The sequence below is a fragment of the Zootoca vivipara genome, chromosome 2, assembly GCF_963506605.1.
Source record: "Zootoca vivipara chromosome 2, rZooViv1.1, whole genome shotgun sequence".
NCBI classification, from domain to species: domain Eukaryota; kingdom Metazoa; phylum Chordata; class Lepidosauria; order Squamata; family Lacertidae; genus Zootoca; species Zootoca vivipara.
Window position 1 is genome coordinate 50,572,481 of NC_083277.1, and position 20,259 is coordinate 50,592,739.

The following is a 20,259-nucleotide window of genomic DNA, read 5'->3' on the forward strand; positions in this document are numbered from 1 at the left end:
TTGGCGGCCGAGGTTGGCTGCTTTTGCGACAGCGGCGGGCTCCCCTGCGAGCGAGGGAGAGCGAGCGAGGCTGAGCGGCAACAGTGGCGGCGACGCCGACAGCGCGGGGGGCCGTGGCTTCGACGGGGGCTGAGCGCGGCCGCGGCTGCAGGAGGCGGGGGAGCAGCGGCAGCGGCGGCGGCTGGGTAAGGCGAGGCGGCGGGCGAGCGAGGCGGGGCTGAGCAGGGCGCTCTCGGGGAGGGCAGGGCAGGCAGGAGGCCGCGGCGGGTTTCCCTTTGTGTGGCTGCGGAGCTGCTGGCGGGTCGCTTTCGCCCCCGACCCCCTGCCCGTCCTTCCTCACTGCCTCCTCATTTCCCCCTTCGCCCGCCCACCTGCTCGCTCCCCGCCCGCGTCCCCATTCGCCCCCCAAATGGGACAAGAGCTTGGCCCTCGGGAGACCCTGAATGAACTCCTCTTGACTTCCTAACCCTCTTTCCCCCCACTCTCAATTCACACACCTCTCTCACACGCGACATCACTTTACAGACGGTTCCGTGTTTTTTGTTCGCAGCTGGTTCTCCTTCTCCTCTTAAACCTTAACACCCCCCTCCCCATATTTGTTTTGTTTGATTTGTTGTTTTCCTTCAACTGCGATTTTGGGAAACTTTTAACTTTTCCCTCTCGAAATTGCAAGCATTAACTTCCGCATGTGAGAAGATGATCTGAAGTTTTCACAGTGGTACGGGAGCAGGACGCGCTGCACTTGTCAAAAGCGACATGGTCTCTTCTCTGAGAGATCTACCCCGCCTTGAATTTTAAGCATATGGTGGTGGCTGGCCCCCGATTTCTCATATTAATACCGTCTAGAAAAATTAAGTTAGCACTTATGGTGGTCACTGCATGTCCTTTAAGATCATGACTTAAAGAATAAAGTGGAGCGCTTCACCTTTCCAAGAGTTACACTGTTGAGAAAGTGGCAAACAGGATGAATGAAAAATGTAGGAATTGTGCACATGGTACTTCAGCAAATATAGGTAGTGCTACTATCTGATGTAAGGGCTCTTGCATTTCTATGTGCTGGTTTTCTGTGTTTAAATTTCAGAAAGGCTTACATTTAGGTGGAACATATATTTTAGAAAGATATCAAATATAGTGTTTCCTACATAAGAAGTGCTATGTTTCTCATTGCTAGGGAAGCATTCCTTGATGCATTTGTTTGAAACAAACGGTAAAAGCCTTGAGAGGCTACTATCAGAGGGCATTTCCATATATTATCTAACTTATTGACAAAATCTGAAATGGGCTGGATCTCTTGTTGACAGGCTGGGTTGGCAGGCTGTTGAAAACATTCTTGCTTAGACAAGCCTACCCAGATGATTAGAAGGCTGATATAGATTTTAATCTGTTTTCGTATTTTAACTTTTGGTATGGTTTAAAATATTGTTATGTAATTTTATCTTTTTGTAAATCGCTTTGAGGTTTTTTTGTTTTTGTTTTGTTTCCCTAACACCATTTTTTTTCCTGCTGAAAATTGCCATCCCTTAGCTATCTTCAAGTAGGTGTGAAAGTTAAGCAAGAAAATGACACAAAGGAAAGAATTTCTCACAGCCTGATCTGGGTCGATTTGGGTTAGGGAAGTGGACACATCTGCTTTGGGTTAAAAAAATGTGGGGAATTCTAAAAAAGGGGGTTCATTGATGTAAAGGTAACATCTAGTTAACCTGAAGGGACACAGAGCAAGCTACACATAGACTGTCTTATAATAATCCTGTATTCAATTTACCAATTCATGACTGACAGTAGGAAGATATGTATTACCAGGAAAACATTGTAGATGATTCACAAAATTAAAGGTGGTATTCAAAGCAACACTAAAGGAAATGTTTCATCAGTGCTTGGATTTCTCCTTGTGTGACAGAACATTGTCTTGCTCTTCTCCCCAGAGGCCCTCTAAATCTGTTCTGGAGGTTTCACCAACACTCTAGAACAGGCATAGGCAACCTTGGCTCTCCAGATGTTTTGGAACTACAACTCCCATGATCCCTAGCTAACAGGGCCAGCGGTCAGGGATCATGGGAGTCGTAGTTCCAAAACATCTGGAGAGCCGAGGTTGCCTATGCCTGCTCTAGAACATAATTAGGGGTTGGGTACCGTGTTTCTCATATTATAAGACATGTCTTATATTTATTTTTTCCTCAAAAAAACACACTATGGCTTATTTTCAAGGGATGTCTTATTTTTTTCCTCCTCCTGCCACGGCCGGCATTGCTGCTGCGCCTATCACTATGTCTTATTTTTGGGGTATGGCTTATATTCCTTGAATGCTTAAAAATCCTGCTATGGCTTATTTTATGGGTATGTCTTAAAATATGAGAAACAGGGTAGATGGAGAAGCAGGGGGAAACCCATTTAATACTGCCCTAAGTTTCGAATCTTGAACTCTACTTAGAAAATCAGGTTTCAGTTCTCTCTACTCAGTGATTGCTACTTCTGAATAAGCAGGTATAGGATTAAACTGAAAGTCCCATTTAAGTTTGTGTGGTGAACTTCTGAAAAAACATAGAATTATGCTGTGTGATGGTAAATAGCATTGTTGACTACTGCTGCCCTCCAGAAAACCAGGAGCAGAACAGGTCCAGGAGTACCTCTATACTGCATACCTGCTCTCTCTGGAGGTGTGATACAACAGGTAAATCATTTGAATCTTCAAGCATCAGTTCCTTTGGGTTCATTTCATTTGTCAGTATCAGTCTGTAACTTCATCTGAGCATTGGCTCATGGAATCCACACCTGGCTTGGATGTACAGTACAATAAAAAACAAAGTTGGGTGTTGCCAATATAGTAATGATTCGAAACAAAGAGTGATATGTCTCAGTACTCCATATAGATGCTAAGTGGTTGATATGTAGGTGTGTTTGTATAGTTTTTGCATTTTCAGAATAAATATAATTGTTGACCTTGTAATAAAACATAGATGCATATTTTTGATGCTGCGGACAGCACTAGACTTTTCTATTTTTGATCACACTATGCTGTGGATACCAATCAACATATTCTTTATAATGAAATATTTAAAATATTTAAACTATTATGATTTGTGAACTGCTTATGCTATATGGGCAGTGAATCCCATACAATTATAGCCTCATTCTTGGAATTATGTGAATTGATTATTCCAGTTCTGCCCTATGAAAAACAATAGGAGTTTTAAGATCGTAATCTAATACTGTGCATGGGGAGTTTCACTTGCTCAACAGGAGTTCCCCTTTCTCTTCTCTCATTTGAGTGCCTTCAGAATTTTCTCTGGAGGATACCCCAACCCTCTTGCTCAAATTTTGAAGGGGGGGGGGGCTGCAGGGGAGAGAAGGGGGAAGTTCCATTGTGCTAATGGAAGTCTGTTGTGATAATTGGAACAGTGGCATTGAATATGACTCTTCCAGTTTGCATCGGGATAGGACTGCACCCTTTGTTTACATGTTAAAAGAATGCACTTTTAGCTCTGAGCTTAAAATAAGGCTCAGGAACCCATGTACCTCGAAATGTTGTTGAACTTGAATTTGTAGGTATGATGGGATTTGTAGTGCAACAATATCTAGAGGGTCACAGTTTCCCCAGTCCTGGAATGTTATGTAAATGGGGTCTTTGTGAAATGGCAATGGCCTAATATAGCTACTGCATTTTCTCTGTTTTGCAGTATATCTTTCCTTAACCATTCTTCTTGATTGCTTAATTTACCTATTCCCTTTGTTTTCCCTTTGTTTTTCTTTCCTTTTGTTGTCTTCTCTTTCAGTTTTGCCTGTACTAATACAACTGCTGAATTGGTGCTTTAAGGATTTGCCTTTTCTCAGTTTCTTTACTTGCCTATCAGACATAATGAGGAGACTGGCTTTTCGTGGTGCTGGTTGTACTCTGGTAAATCTGGTAATTTACTGATAATGTGTGTGCCATTTTGTCCTTTTTCACACATCTCAGGCATTTTTGTTCCATATTTGGCATGACAGATCATACTTGTTCATGTACCTCGTTCATGAGTTTTTAATTAATCTGGCTCTCGGGGGGGGGGGGGAATGCAAATGTTTAACAAAATTGTGATCATGAGCGGTATCCAACTAAGTTCTAATTAGAGTAGACTCACTGGGAGAAATTCATCGTGCTGCAACAATAGTTCTCTCAATGCAAGTCTTTCTACTTGCCAGATAGAACAATCCCCCTCTCCCTGCACACTTTTCTGGGGGTTCTCCCAACTACCCCAAAACAAATTTCTGGCAGAAGAGCATAGCTGCCAAGTTTTCCCTTTTCTCGCGAGGAAGCCTATTCAGCATAAGGGAAAATCCCTTAAAAAAAGGGATAACTTGGCAGCTATGCAGAAGAGACAGAGGCCCAATGCGCTAATGGAACTCCTGATGTGGGCTTTTGCTAGTGGCACTTGTTAGTTGAATCCTCTCCATTGGAACCAATGGACATGAGTTAGTCATGCCTATCAATTTCAATGGATCTTCTCTGAGTAGGACTAACCATGGATAGAGCCCAATCTTTTTTTCCTTTCCTTTTTAAAAAGGAATGGATAATATAGTTAGGGGGATGTTGTAGGTCTGAATGTGCAGTTTATTTCCAAATCTAACTTTGGAAATCAGTTAGATTTTATTTTATTTTTCATTTCCAAAATTAGTGATTAGAATTAGAATAGCACTGTGCATTGAGAGTGCGGCTATTTGTTTTTTAATGAATGAATATGGAATAATGGTTCTGGATGCTTTGTTGATTGCTTGTTTAAGGCTGGATTTGGTATTTTATGGAGCATCAAAATAGCATTGTATACGCTGCAGAAGTAAAAACATTGGGTTAAGTTCATTGTAGTCTGAATGATTTTCATGTTATTGTTCTTCAGACTCTTTGAACAAATGTGTCCGCAGTTTGATCAAAAGACTACAAAAGAATAGTTTGAATAGATTTTGCTTTCTTTAAACGTGGAGGTTGTTCCTTCTGTTTCAACTGTGCATTCCTTTTTTTTAAAAAAAACTTGTCTATTAGGCAAATCTATTAGGACCTCGGAGGATAAGGCTAGCCATGGCCACAAGTCCTGAAGGCATATTGTCGTACTTTCAGTATTGGAGGCAGTAAATGTGCCTTTGAATTTCTGTGATCAGAAGTGGGATTGTGTTACTGTGCTCATGTGCCGCTTTGGCCACAGTGAGAACAAAATAGTGAGAACAAAATTCTGCACTAAATAGGAAGGGTTCTCCTGACTGGTAAGCTCTTCAGGAAACTTCCATATGATGTGGCTTTCTGTGGCATGTCTGACATGATGATTCCAATCCAGAGAAAGTTAGTAATACTTGTCAGCACAATCCTAACCATGTCTTCTCAGAAGTACTGTATGTTCTGTTGAATCCAGTGGGTCTTAATCAGTGTTAGAAATTCCCCAGGCCTGGGTCCAGTTGCAATCACATGGAGATCTCTGGATGCCAGGTTGGTGACTGACATCTCCATCTGGCTAGCTTCTCCAGCTTTCTTAAACAGGTAAGCATAAGAGATTATTTATTATATCCCACCCTTTTCTCTAAGGAGTACATGGTTCACTTCCCTCCTCAGTTAATCCCTACAACGACCCTGTGAGGTAGGTTAAGAGGCTGTGACTGGCCCAAGGTTATCCAGTGAGCTTCATGACTGAGTGGGGATTTGAACCCTGATCTCCCAGGTCCAACGCACTAACCACTACAACACACTGGCTTCTACTTTTGCTAAGGGACAGCTATATAAATTAAGTAGGGAAATAGGTATAGGGAAAGCAAAATGTCACTTATAGAATCATCTGAAATATCTCCCTTGAAGCTTGAATTTGTTTTATTCTGGATTGTTTAATAATAATAATAATAATAATAATAATAATAATAATAATAATAATATATTTATACCCCGCCCATCTGGCTGGGTTTCCCCAGCCACTCTGGGCGCCTTCCAACAGAAAAATGAAATAAAATAATCTATTAAACATTAAAAGCCTCCCTAAACAGGGTTGCCTTCAGATGTCTTCTAAAAATCTGGTAACTGTTTTTCTCTTTGACATCTGATGGGAGGGCGTTCCACCGAGAAGGCCCTCTGCCTGGTTCCCTGCAACTTGGCTTCTCGCAACGAGGGAACTGCCAGAAGGCCCTCGGTATTGGACCTCAGTGTCCGGGTAGAACGATGGGGGTGGAGACGCTCCTTCAGGTATACTGGACCGAGGCCGTTTAGGGCTTTAAAGGTCAGCACCAACACTTTGAACTGTGTTCGGAAACGTACTGGGAGCCAATGTAGATCTTTCAAGACCGGTGTTATGTGGTCTTGGCAGCCGCTCCCAGTCACCAGTCTAGCTGCCGCATTCTGGATTAGTTGTAGTTTCCGGGTCACCTTCAAAGGGAGCCCCACATAGAGCGCATTGCAGTAATCCAAGCAAGAGATAACTAAACATGCACCACTCTGGCGAGACAGTCCGCGGGCAGGTAGGGTCTCAGCCTGCATACCAGATGGAGCTGATAAACAGCTGCCCTGGACACAGATTTAACCTGCGCCTCCATGGACAGCTGTGAGGCCAGAATGACTCCCAGGCTGCGCACCTGGTCCTTCAGGGGCACAGTTACCCCAATCAGGACCAGGGAGTCCTCCACACCTGCCCGCCTCCTGTCCCCCACAAACAGTACTTCTGTCTTGTCAGGATTCTACCTCAATCTGTTAGCTGCTGCATGGGGGAGAGGACAGAGCCCTGAGGCACCCCACAAGTGAGAGCCCAGGGGTCCGAACACTCATCCCCCACTATCACTTTCTGAACACGGCCCAGGAGGAAGGAGCGGAACCACTTCTATGACAGTGCCCCCAGCACTGGATTGGATTGTTTGATGTGTTATAAAACACTTTGAGATTCTTTCTTTAAAATATAAAATAGTATAGAAATGGAATTAACAACAGCAGCAGCAACAACAATAACTAATCCCACCGCAAAAAAGGTGCCTAGCTATTCTGTTGTGGCGACTGTAACCCAGGTTTAAGGTGCCATTTAGCAATTAGCTGATATATCTGAGTTTCTAACACTGGACTTAATCCCGGGTAAACAGGATTAGAATTTCAGCCTAAATCTTGTTAAAATCAATAGTGTGAGATAATTTTGACTCACTTGTCCTCTGTTGATTTTATAGGATCTTAAGTGCTTTTTCTAGATCAGGACTTATGTGAGAAATAGTCCTGAGGGACGGGTTACATGTTGCTTGGGCTTACCTTGGTAAGACCTCCTTCTTCCTGCAGTAACATTTAGAAGTTCTTATTATGTGACACATTCTCACGTTTCTCTATCCCAAGTCCATATCACTGACTATATCTACGGTAGTGGGTGAGGGAAACGTGCCGTTTGATGTGGTTTCGTGTGGTAAGCGCTTTAGACATTACTGAAAGGATGGGAAAGGCCATGGGGATGCAGTTTTAGTATGGAATGTCATGTTATTCTCCGTTATTCCACTACCACTAACTAAGGTAACAATATTGGTGATTTTGAATAATATTTTCTTTTCATGATCTTGAGAGAGCTTTTTGTAAGTAGTAGATTAGTTTAGATCAGGCACATCCAACTCCGAAGAGACTGCAGTCTACTCCCACTATAAAAAAACTGGCAGCGATCCACCCATTGTCATTGCCAAGAGTTGTTGAACCTTTTTGCGGAGGGAGGTCAGAGTTGTTGAGCTTTTGGGGGGGCTCAGGAGAACCACAGAAATCACATCAATTGATCCCTCGATTGACCTGGAACACCCCCCCCCCATTGAACAGTAGATCATGATTGACCTGTTGGACATTCTAGGTTTAGATAATGGATTATGTATGTCCAACCCTCCATAACAGATTTAGGCAGGGGGCGGGGCGGTGCAGGAGGTTGGAGAGGAGGGTGACATTGTTGGATGTCACTCAGTATTTTTCCAATTCATTGTAAATTTTCTGATTTTTTTTAACACTTTTAGCTGTAAAAGCTGTGGTCCTTGAAGTCACAGTCATGTCCTGTGGTCAGAGACACCCGCCTAGACCTGCAAAAATAGATTAATTGCACCTGCCAGATTGAGATGATATCTAGTGACTCACAAACTGTGTATATTCACTTTACAGTCAGATTATTACAGTATTATTTTTAAATGTCTAAACAGAATTGGGCCATAATGTAGTTGTTTAGGAAAAAAATGTTTGCACTAATAATTGTGGTAGTATAGTTTTACTTTGGTTTTCGAACGTAATCCGTTCCGGAAGTCCGTTCGATTCCAGAAACGTTCGAAAACAAAGGAGTGGCTTCCAATTGACTGCAGGAGCTTCCTGCACTCTAATCGGAAGCCATGTCAGACGTTCAGGTTCCAAAGAAAGTTAAAAAAACAGAACACTTCTGGGTTTTCGGCGTCCGGGAGCCAAAACGTACGAGTATCAAGGTGTTCAGGAACCAAGGTATAGATTTTACACCTTTTTCTTACATTCTTTTTAAGTGGTGGGGGGGAGGACGTCTTTCATTCAGAATTGATGCTGTCATTGGATCACTAACCAACAAGAGAGAGGTTTTGTTGTGGTTACCCTATGAGCTATTTGGTCTTGGGACCAGTAGCAGGTGGCATGGTGCAAAGTGAATCAATCATTTTGCTGCCTTGCCCCTCTCCCTCCAGATAAGCAGTAGTTACTCACTTGCCAGGAGGTTAGGTAAGTGCCTCTGCCTTTCCCCCAGCACACTGCCGGCTACTCCCTCCGTGCTTGTACTTTTTCTGGGCCTTCATATCTTCTCTAGCATTCTCAAAGGCTGTAGGCCACAGTAAAAATTGTAATTGACTTTGCAGCCTTGTCTGAACTGTGGGCAGCTGTTAAGTAAAAAAGCAAACAAAAATAGATTTTCATGGTTATCTCTGCTTCTGCTTAGAGTATCAGCGATATGTGCAATAAAATCTGTATTTCTGGTACATATAGGAATGCTGCATCAGAATTGGTACTCTCACATATGTCTTAACTTTAATGCTCATTACTTCATTATGTTTTTGTCATCCATACGCCTTGATATTACAGTGATGACTTGGCTTAAGTAAAGCCAGACTAAATGGATTGCTTTATTGAGCAAGCTTACAGAATGTTGGTGCAGAGTTTCGCTGTGTAGCATCAAAAAGTGTCACTATCTCAATTATGTAGAATTCAGAGGAACTTCAGGTTCCATATATTGTCACCCTGTGAGTGACAAGATAGAAAGCCTCATGTTTAAGAGCGCTTTTTTTAATTATAGAAGAAGTTGGATTCCATGGGTTCCAAGAGGCGAAGGGCTACCTCTCCTTCCAGCAGTGCCAGTGGAGATTTTGATGATGGCCACCACTCCACTACTACACCAGGCCCAAGCAGGAAGAGGAGAAGACTCTCCAACCTCCCTACAGTCGATCCTGTAAGTATTTTTTTAATGTTGGACCGTTTCATGCTACCATGGAAATAGACTGAATACACAACTGCTATACTTTTACAAAGAAGTTGACATATAACTTAACTCACTTCTAGGCAGCGTTTCATAGATTTTTCTCAACGCTTCCGTAGCCCAAAGCAAGTGGAGTGGCTAAAAACATGTGCTGTAAGACTAGCATTACCACTTACAATCTTAGCTCAGTTTTGAATTCACCAGGTAGTTTAATCCAAGTTGTTGCCCTTCATCCTCAGCCTCATATCTATAATATGGAGAATCTAATGCAGTCTTGTAAGGAGACCAAAAATGTATATTAAGCGTTTTTACCATTGTATCAATATTTAATTTTACTGCAATTTGGGTCTGTCTTGTTGGGAGCTGCCCAGAGTGGCTGTGGCAACCCAGTCAATTGGGCAGCATATAAATAAATAAATTAATTAATAATAATTATTATTATTCCTTGGCTTTGCGTTTTAGATCGCTGTATGCCATGAATTATACAACACAATCAGAGATTACAAAGATGAACAAGGGAGGCTTCTATGTGAGCTTTTCATTAGGGCCCCCAAACGAAGGTAAGCATGTGAGATTTGTTGATAAGAAATCTAAGGTAAGGCTGCCATTATGAGAGCTATTGATTGTAATCTGTGCAAGTACAACAATATGCTTAGAAGTGTGGAAATTCCTACCCCATCCTCCCCAGTGCACCCCCCACCCCGTGCTCCCCAGAAGGCCTTTTACACTAGCTGCCTCAACTCCACATCCCAGGTCATTTCTGAGTGTAACTCGGCTTCCAGAACATGTTTTGTTGTACTGTATAAGGGTCTGCAATGCAGAAAAGAGCATAGGACTTCCATTTGCAAATATCCTTTCCTTTTCAGTTTACTACTCACTTTAAAGATTGGAATTTCTTATGTGTTGTGTCATCATTTAGCATACCGTATAGTAATACGTTTAACTCTTTGTACTGTGTGCTTCAAAGCTTCTGATGTACAGCTGAATTTAGATTTTGTTTCTTTTGTGGTTTCAGCTTTTTTTGACATTGCAATATTATTTTAGGGTGTTGAGCAAAAAGTTAACGACATAGCTGAGCAATGTTACCCTCATTGGAATTGGAATTCATTGGCAGATAACCTCTGGCTCTCCATATGTTGGACTCCCCAGCCTGCATAGTCAGTGGTTGGAGGTGATAGGAGTTGTGGTCCAACAACGTGCGGAGGGCTTCAGATTAGCCACACTTGCATTAGGGAATAAGTTGGCTTTTGTGACTGTGTATTATGACAGAGTTGCATTGCTGTGAAAAATACAGGGTAATGGCCAGGTATGCTTAGAATAAAGCTCTTATCAGCCCCAGGATGCATAGCCAGTGGTCAGGGTTTATAGACCAACAACATCTGGAGAGTCACAAGTTAGCCACCCTGGAGTGAAGTATTGTTTGTTTAACTGTATTTTAATGTTTTTTCAAATTGTGTTCATAGTGTATTTAACTATCCATTTGCAGTAGTGTGTATGAAAGCTTGGGTATTGCTAGATGCTGCACATTTGCTTACATTAACTGCATTTTCAATAACTTTGTTCTTACAATAGAAACCAGCCAGATTACTATGAAGTGGTTTCTCAGCCTATTGATTTAATGAAAATCCAACAGAAGCTAAAAATGGAGGAATATGATGATGTGAACGTGCTAACTGCTGACTTCCAGCTGTTATTTAATAATGCAAAATCATATTATAAGGTGACAAAATCTTTTGTTTTGAAAGTCATCATTTCCACATTGTGTCGGTTAGTTGTGTTTTAATGGAATCCAAAACTGATTTACCTTCTCTACTGTACTGCTGATTCTGTGAAGTTTCCTCATAAGCGTATACCATATATACTTTATGGAAATTATTTTTATGTTCCGCCTTTATTCTCATTTGTAGCATAGTTTTAACTGATGGAATTGTCCTTTCATTTGATGTTAAAAATGACATAAAAATTATTGATTAACAAACAGGTTCTTTTGGGGTTTTTTAACACAGCCAGACTCCCCTGAATATAAGGCTGCCTGTAAATTGTGGGATTTATATATACGCACAAAAAACGAGTTTGTTCAGAAAGGAGATCCTGACGATGATGACGACGACGACGAGGGCCATGACAATCAAGGGACAATTTCTGAAATAGTAAGTGTGAGCTTTACCAGCTACATAAAAGCATTTCAAATACAAACGGGTGCAAACTGCCCCTGCCCTATTGTAATTAAACCTGTAACAATACCTAAATGTAGCATAACTGAAATAATAACAAATTGCTTCCCTTATTTCCCTGTTTGCTCCTGCCATTCCCCTGGTATTTCATCCATGCAAGTATTTTAGTTTGTAAACTCACTGACTGGGTATTCAGTAAGTTGTTATTAACACTGGTGGCACTGCATCAGTAATAAGAGAGATAAGTAGCATATTGTTTTTTTCCTCAGTTATTAATTTGTCCACAAAAAGGAATATGTTATACAGTATATGTTTATATATTTACTTTTATTAATCTCTTCCATTTATATCCTGCTCTTCAGTGACCAGCTGTAAATGCAATCATACAGTAAAACATGCTGCCAGTTAGTTTCCTTTCGCACGCACAGTATAAGTTAAAACATTAAAGTACTTTTTTGTAAACGTTTAAGTATTAACACATTATTAAACTTGGTTGAAAACACATTGCGATCCTGTTTTATTTATTCTAAAATTTATGCCCGCGCCTTACTAGCTCACAGCAGATTATAGTAGCTGTCTATATCTTTACTGCTTTTCCTTAATTTGTAAAAGGGAAAACCTGTGTTTCTTCATCCAGTACCAATAGAAGCCAGCAGCAAACACCCAGTCATGATCTTTTCTCAAATCATTTTACAATATCATTTTTGTGCCAGTCTTCTCCAGGTTATTTAAAAGAAATTCTGGAACAGCTTCTTGGAGCCGTAGTTGTAGCCACAAACCCAACAGGCCACCTCATCAGTGAGCTTTTTCAGAAACTTCCCTCTAAAGTGGTGAGTAATAATACTGAACTTTTCCCATTCAAATTAAAGTTCGACAGTAGTTCTGTTTGGGTTGCACCATCAAGCTCATGAGTCTTATATACTTAATGATATAGACTAGTCATAAAGCAGTCTATGCCAACGAAACCAGAGTAACACACTGTCAACTCATAATACCAGTTCAAGAAATCATTACTGTACAGAGGCTGTGTATCCCAGTTACAGGAACTTGCAAGGCAGTTTCACTGGGACTGCCATGTAAAAGTGTTGGAATCAGAGATGAGAAACTGTGTGTATGTGTATACACACATATATAATCTTAGATTCATAGAATCTTAGAGTTGGAAGGGACCCAATGGTCATCTAGTCCAACCCCCTGAAATGGAGGAATCTCCGCTAAAGCATTCATGACAGGTGGCCATCCAACCTCTACTTAAAAACCTCCAAGGAACGAGAGTCCACCACCTCTCATGGGAGTCCCTTCCACTGCTAAACAGCTCTTACAGTCAGAAAGTTTTTTCAAATGTTTAGTCGGAATCTCCTTTCTTGTAACTTGAAACCATTGGTTCGAGTCCTACCCTCAAGGGCAGGGGAAAACAAGCTTGCTCCCTCTTCCATATGACAGCCCTTAAAATATGTGAAGATGGCTAATCATATCGCACACACAAACTGTTTAAATGATACACTATGCTGTACAAGAACTATTACCTACACATGTAGTAGTTCAGATTATGGGCCTCACTATTTTTAGGAAACCCCTTTCTTACAAGTATTTTGCTTTCTAGTAAATGTCTTTAGGATTATAGCCCTAGTTGAGAAGGTTCTGTTGAAACTGGTGATAGGATGGTTGATAGATCACTGTTTATGCTTATTTCAGATGGAATTAATTTTGTTTTTCAGCAATATCCTGACTATTATGCAATAATTAAAGAGCCCATAGATCTGAAGACTATTGCCCAGCGAATACAGGTGCAGTACAACTTTGGGGGGCACTTTTATAAAAGTGATTTAGCAAATTTAAAAGTAAATATATATGGGAATGAATGTTAAAGCAATATTTTGGTTGTCTGGGGGCAAAAGTATGCTTAGGTAAATGATATTACTTGTGCATTTTGGGACTAAACTGAAATTATTCATTTATATCACTACAGTAGTGACAATCGCTGATCAAGTAAGCTGGTTTAGACTAAGCAGTATAAGTTTAATAGACCATTGTTTATTTAAGCTGAGAATGAATGTTTTTTCCATGTGATCATTGTCCTTTACTCATCTTACGCAGTTGGTGCTTCTATCATAGTTTTTTTTTTAACACCACTGTTTTCCATTCCTTTTGAACTAATTTAATCTTGATTTACTAACCAGGATAGCTGAAGTTAAACCACAGTTTCCCAGTATCTGGCATCGCACAGAATAGCAAACTATGGTTTAAACAAGCTGCAGTAGGCACCCTGAAACTGGTACACAAGTGGAATGAAGTTTGAGGGCATGACACTCATTTTCTCCTTAAATTAACCATTACTTATTAAGCCAAGGTCATTGCATCTTAACTAGTTTTGGTACAACAGTTCATTTATTGCTGCTTCAGACAGTAGTCTTTTCATGTGATTCATTGCACCTAGTCTACACGCTGCTTTGTGTACCATGATTTCCCACACAGTAGTCGACGACAAGCTTGACAGAACCGCAAAGAGGTTGAACTGCAAACTTTTACAATAATACTGTAAATAAAATGAATGCATACATAATATGTTCCATTTTTTGTTCTTAGAATGGAAGTTATAAAAGCATTCATGCAATGGCCAAGGACATAGACCTGTTAGTTAAGAATGCCAAAACTTACAATGAACCTGGCTCTCAAGTATTCAAGGTAAAGTAACTTAGCATTTTAATATGAAGTGTTTTATTCAAATGCATTTATCAGATTTCGGAACAGTAACATCTGTAATGATCAGTGCAGTTCTAAGTATGGGAGAGGGGAGGATACGAAAAGGTGGATTAGCTGCCATTTCCAAAAGCATGGTGCCATGTACCAGCCAGGCCGGAATGCAGGGGGTGGTGTTTTACCTCTCTTTTGTCCCCATGCAGCACTTAATTTTTTATCTCACTCCACTCTCCAAAACTTAGTTCCAAAGGGGGAAATTTTTGAATGCCAATTTCAAGTTGGTAGGGATGTGGGAGACATTTCTAAGGCTTCTCTGGAGATTAAAGGGCTTGGGTCCGCCAGATCCAAGGCTGCCTCTGCACCACACATGGCTTGCCCAATTTGTGGGGCTTAATGTCACCTATAGCTGGCAAGGATCCTGCCAGTGGAAGATTCATGCTGTGGAATTTTCTGTCGACCTAACAGGAGCCTGTACTGTAGATGTGGCCTTTCCCACAACAGAGAAGTGCCTCCTGGCACCTGGGGCTTAGATTGCTTTGTATACAGGCATACCTTGGAAGTCAAACAGCTTAGTTCCCGAACGTTTTAGCTCCTGAACATCACAAACTGTTCCGGTTTGCAAACTGTTTTTGGAAGCCGAACGTACTATGGGGCTTCCGCTTCTGATTGGCCGCAGGAGCTTCCTGCAGCCAATCAGAAGCTGCGCTTTGGTTTTTGAACATTTTGGAAGTCGAACGGACTTCTGGAACGGATTCTGTTTGACTTCCAAGGTGCAACTGTATTATGTCCTGTACTCTGTTTAATACAACATAAATATTGGTTTCCCCCCCTTTCCTTTGTTTATGAAAAGTTTTTATCTAAATGAATTTATCTTACATATTGTTTAAATACACTTTCAAGGAGCATTTGTCCATGAATACTGATGATGCCATCTTTAGCCTAAATAAATAAATAAAATACATTTTCAATTAACAGGATGCAAATGCAATAAAGAAAATATTTAATATGAAGAAAGCAGAAATTGAGCATTCTGAACTAACCAAATCAAGTCTCCGAATCAGGTATTGTGGGCAGAATGAAAGTATACAAAGTTACTCAAGTTTTCTATTTACTTTAGAAAAAAAATCTACAGAGAAATATTAGCTCACATTAACTCATGTTATAAGTTGTAGTATTTGGTTTCAAATATCTCTGACCCTAACTTGTGGAGAAACAGCTGGATCTGGACATCATCCAGCCAGGTTATTCCTTTGTTAATGAGCATAGATTTTCACAACAGTCTGAGTCATTGGAAAGGTTTGCGTTGGGACTCTGCTGAAGAGGCCAGGCACCAAATGCCCCAAAATCAACCAAGTGGGGGAGAGGGATGGGGGTTTGGTCATCTGCATACTATCCCATGCTTTTTCCTGTAGGACTAATTGCAGTTGTTAACAATCCTCAACAGGTTTACCATACCCATTGAGTCAGTCACCCATCTCCTACTACCCTTCTGAGAAAAACCCCACTCCATCCTCCCACTATATATAAGGGTCTGGTGACCTCTGTTTAAGTGTATCTGAAGAAGTGTGCATGCACGTAAAAGCTTATACCCAGAACAAACTTAGTTGGTCTCTAAGGTGCTACTGGAAATTTTTATTTATTTATTTCGACTGTGTCAGAGCAACACGGCTACGCACCTTGTTTGCAGTTGATGCTACTGTGGAACATCTGTGCCTCCTCTTTCCAAAGGATTAAATTTTCGCCTAGGCCTAGTATTTCCACAACCATAGAAATTCAGCCTATGCTATCTAGAGCCAGTTTAGCCTAACCTCCATCTTTGTGACGATAAGTAAGTTCAGTTAATCCCAGTCAGAAGTTTGGTAACCACCATGACAAAATCTTCATGGTGCAATTACAGTAGAGGACTTATTTCCATGTTTCCACAAAATAAAATGTGATGTCCTATGAACACTTGGTAGAAAATCCAATTGATATTGGTAAGACTTCCAAGAAAACATGCAGAATATTGGGCTACAAAGCTGTTGGTGCAGAAATTTCTGACATAGCTCACTTTTGTAATTCCCTTCTGTTTCAAAACTGTCCATTTGTAATTTTTAATATGAATTTCTTTTTGTTGCAAAATTTTGGAGTGAGATCATGAAAGCCCCAAAACTCATGTACCTCAAGAGTAGAACTTGTGGTTCAAATTCTTTAACATCCCTCTTTATTAATGCTATGCAGTTGCTGGGTTTTTGATTATATAGTAATGACAGGAATTTTCTTCAGTTTTTCTTGTATATTTTTCTTCTTTGTGTCTCCTGCATATATTTCAGAGCTTAAAATACTGTACTTTTTAACTACTTATTGTGTTTAGAAACCTTCTCTTGTTGCTTTTCTGCAACGCACTTTGCTTGAGAATTGACCTTGATATGGCTTTTTGCCTCTAACAGGTGCTTTTATTTGGTAATACACTTGGGTGTGTAATTCCTTCCAGTCTGAAAATAGCACAGTTTTAAACAACTTTGCTTCTACTGTATGTTGGACTAAAAATGGAGGCTGCAGTTTTCCTTGTATCTGCTTTGTGCGAAATTAATGGGAATGACCTCATAGTACAGATGAAGGAACACTTTTAGCATTTGATAGTGGCTCCTAAAATGCTTTACTGTTCTCTCATCTTGATATGGAGCTCAGTAACATTTAACGTAACCCGTTTCACTAAAATGTAATGGCACAACCCTTTTAAACTTGTATTTCTAAACTTATTCTGTAAAAAAACTTCATCCTAACTGTATATCATCTTGGCTGTCTGGTGGATTTCTTTTTTTTTCACTTTCTCTGGCTTGTTCATGCTTCATAAAGGACTGCAAATTTGGCTGCTTCCAAGCTGACAGGTCCTTCCTCACAGGGTAAAGGCAGTGTTGTCGATGACAGAAATGCTGCTAATAAATATTATCGGTGAGTACTTAGCTCTGGATGTTATTCAGTTCATCCACTTTTTATAATAGATTATTTTGGTTCTTTTCCTCCCATCTTTAAATCAGAAAGGTCCATTTCACTTACATGTGGAAGAAAGTAAAAATTATTTTTAAAAAAGAAAAAGTAATGAGCTTGTTTGGTTTCTGGAGTGTGTGTGTGTATGTGTGTGTGTGTGTGTGTGTGTGTATGTTTTCAAATGATTTTGAGTGGGGAGAGGGGGTTCCCTTTGTATATTTTCATTTCATTTATTTATTTTATTTATTAGATTTATATACCACCCTTTGTCAAAAGATCTGGGGACGTTCACAAGATAAAAGCACAAATAAATAGTCAAAACAGAAGCAACAAAACAATTAACACCCCCAAACGCATTTAAAAACCTGTAGAACATTAATTGCCAAAGGCCTGGTTGAAGATGAATGTTTTCGCCTGGTGCCTAAAAATATATAATGAAGGTGCCAGGTGAGCTTCCCCAGGGAGAGCATTCCAGAAATGGGGAGCAACTTCAGAAAAGGCCTGTTCTCCTGTTGCCACCCTCCAGACCTCTCAGGGAGGAGGCATATGAAGAAGGGCTTCAGATGATGAACTCAGAGTTCAGGTTGGTTTATATGGGGAGAGGCACTCCTTGAGGTATTGCAGTCCTGGGCATTTAATGCCAATAGTATTGTTGTAAGACAGCAGCATTGCGCATATCAAACATTTGAGTTTCAGAATATTTTCTTAAATTAAATAATTCGTGTCACAGCGTACAGAATGTATGATATTTTAATAAGCTTAAAATATCACTGCTTTGAGAAAACAGTGTGTCAGCTGAAAGCAAGACAGTTCTTCCCATATAAAGCGTTTCATTAAGTTGACATGCTTACAAAGCTCAAAAGAAGCTGCAGTCTTGTAATCTGCCTACTGCTGAGCCTAGTTCAGCAGCACGAATGCATGATAATTAAACTGCTTTACTAGTTTAATTATCAACTGCACTTTTAATCACAATTAAAATTAGCTTGAGTTTATTTTCAGAAGAACTCATGGGCTATAAATCTGAAACATTAGCTGGAAGAAAGCCGGTTCATGAATTTTAATTCTATTACCAAATTCATATAATGTAACACACACACCCCTACACACCTTCTTCTATATGCTTATTTTTATTGTATCACTTAGATAAAAGCTACTGTTTTAAATGTAGATTTATTCTTCCCCTCCCCAGGGAATTTTTCATTCAATAGCTGTTTTGTCTTAAATTCACAGTAACAAAAGAGCTGTCCAAGGAGATCGTTTATCAGCAATAACCATGGCACTGCAATATGGATCTGAAAGCGATGAAGATGCCGTTTTGGCTGGTAGGTCAATATCTTTAGAAAAAGGTCATTTGTGGAGTTCCTAGCCCTCCTGTCCTTTCAGATTAAAATGGGTGACAACCTTTTACGTTAGTATCTAATAAAAGTGCATGTTGGACAGCCCTTCACATGTTGTTGGACTAGAACTCCTATAATCTCTGACCATTAGTCATGCTGACTGGGGCTGATGGGAGGTGTAGTTCAGTAACACGTGGAGAGCACCACATTGGCTGTCCCTAAACTAAATTAATCCCGGGTCTATTTTAAACAATCTAGTACATATTAAATTTAAATCTTACATTGATTTGCAGGAAATACCTACGTTTAGACTTTCTCATCTCAGGAATGAGAGAGCACTTGTTTAACCATCCCTATTTAGAGTAAATATGCTAAAATATCCCCCCTCACCTAATTGTTCTGCAAGTGTCTCTGTCCTGACTCTATTCATTCATCTTTGTCAGTTTCAAAATTTTGGTTCCTGTATTTCAGCTTTATGCAGCTGAGGGGTATATAATTTTCACAGAAGGCAGCACAAAAATATCTCTTCCCTAATTTGCTTATATTATTGATATTCCTGTGTCGATGGTCAGTGGCTGTTTATATTTTGTTTCTCTTATGGCCATAGCCTTTTCTTCCACATGCGTTTACATTTTTTAAATTTTGATTAGGGCCAGCAAAGACAAATGTGGGTAATGTGGCAGCTGATTTTTGCATTTCTTTCATCATGGTTTCTTGCCTGGTTTCTTGAAGCTGCCACATTAGTAGATTTAAGGTTGTTTCCACATTTCCTGGATTTGCTAGTATTGGTCCTTTAACGTCCAATCCTACCTGTAGATAGTCAATGAATAAGTAACTACCTGATCCTTCCAGTCAGCTGCAGATAAAACTGTTTTGAAGCTGGAGAATCAGCAGCATATAATGTGTAAGGTCTCAGTCTCTTATTAGAACTATGAAACTAGCCAGGTACCAGAAAGTAGCTGCATTCTTTTTTGAACGATCCAATATTACTTCATTTATTATTTAAAACAGATAAAATTATGCTGAAATTGTGTAATTGTTTTTCCTCGTTTCTAGCTGCTGCCCGTTATGAAGAAGGGGAGTCTGAAGCTGAGAGCATAACTTCATTTATGGATACTTCCAACCCTCTCTATCAGCTTTATGATATAGTTAGGAACTGCAGGAACAACCAGGGTCAGCTCATATCAGAACCCTTTTTTCATTTGCCTTCGAAGAAAAAGTATCCTGACTATTACCAACAAATCAAAATGCCTATTTCATTGCAGCAAATCAGGTAAAACTGGTGCAACATAATGTTTGATGGTTTCAAGAACAGTTTCTTTACCAATCTTAGACCACTCAGCTTTTCTAATGACTGTATTTGATAGATTGTATGATTTTACCTAAATTCTGTACGTGTGTGTGTACAAGATTTTAAGCTCCTTGTTTTAGCAGTTGAGAGTGAAGAGTCTCCTTACATATTAAACCCTTGGAATGCCAGCATAATATCATATATAAGCTTTAAGGTGATCCAAATAAAGATACATGATTAATTCATAAGTAATCACATTACCCTTCTTTCACTTTAGCCTTAATTATGCTTTAATCTACATATGAGCGATTGAGATTTGATAAACCAAAATACCTCTAGAAGTACAATTCACCTGATTCTTT

At 40.0% G+C, this 20,259-nt stretch overlaps 1 protein-coding gene across 9 annotated transcripts in view; it reads left to right on the top strand.

Moving 5' to 3' along the window:
- Positions 1 to 37: 37 nt before the first annotated feature.
- The window catches only part of PBRM1 (polybromo 1), a 65,357-nt gene continuing 45,135 nt past the window's right edge, over positions 38 to 20,259 (top strand). For 8 of the 9 annotated variants that reach the window (XM_035106138.2, XM_060271500.1, XM_060271502.1 and 5 more), the window contains exons 1-12: positions 38 to 185; positions 9,246 to 9,398; positions 9,888 to 9,985; positions 10,998 to 11,145; positions 11,432 to 11,575; positions 12,313 to 12,429; positions 13,318 to 13,386; positions 14,186 to 14,284; positions 15,275 to 15,360; positions 17,138 to 17,233; positions 18,500 to 18,591; positions 19,663 to 19,879. In XM_035106138.2, coding sequence (XP_034962029.1) covers positions 9,261 to 9,398; positions 9,888 to 9,985; positions 10,998 to 11,145; positions 11,432 to 11,575; positions 12,313 to 12,429; positions 13,318 to 13,386; positions 14,186 to 14,284; positions 15,275 to 15,360; positions 17,138 to 17,233; positions 18,500 to 18,591; positions 19,663 to 19,879 — 1,304 coding nt within the window. In that variant the 5' untranslated portion in view covers positions 38 to 185; positions 9,246 to 9,260. The remainder of the gene's footprint in view (positions 186 to 9,245; positions 9,399 to 9,887; positions 9,986 to 10,997; positions 11,146 to 11,431; positions 11,576 to 12,312; positions 12,430 to 13,317; positions 13,387 to 14,185; positions 14,285 to 15,274; positions 15,361 to 17,137; positions 17,234 to 18,499; positions 18,592 to 19,662; positions 19,880 to 20,259) is intronic. The other variant, XM_035106139.2, reaches the window with a different exon arrangement.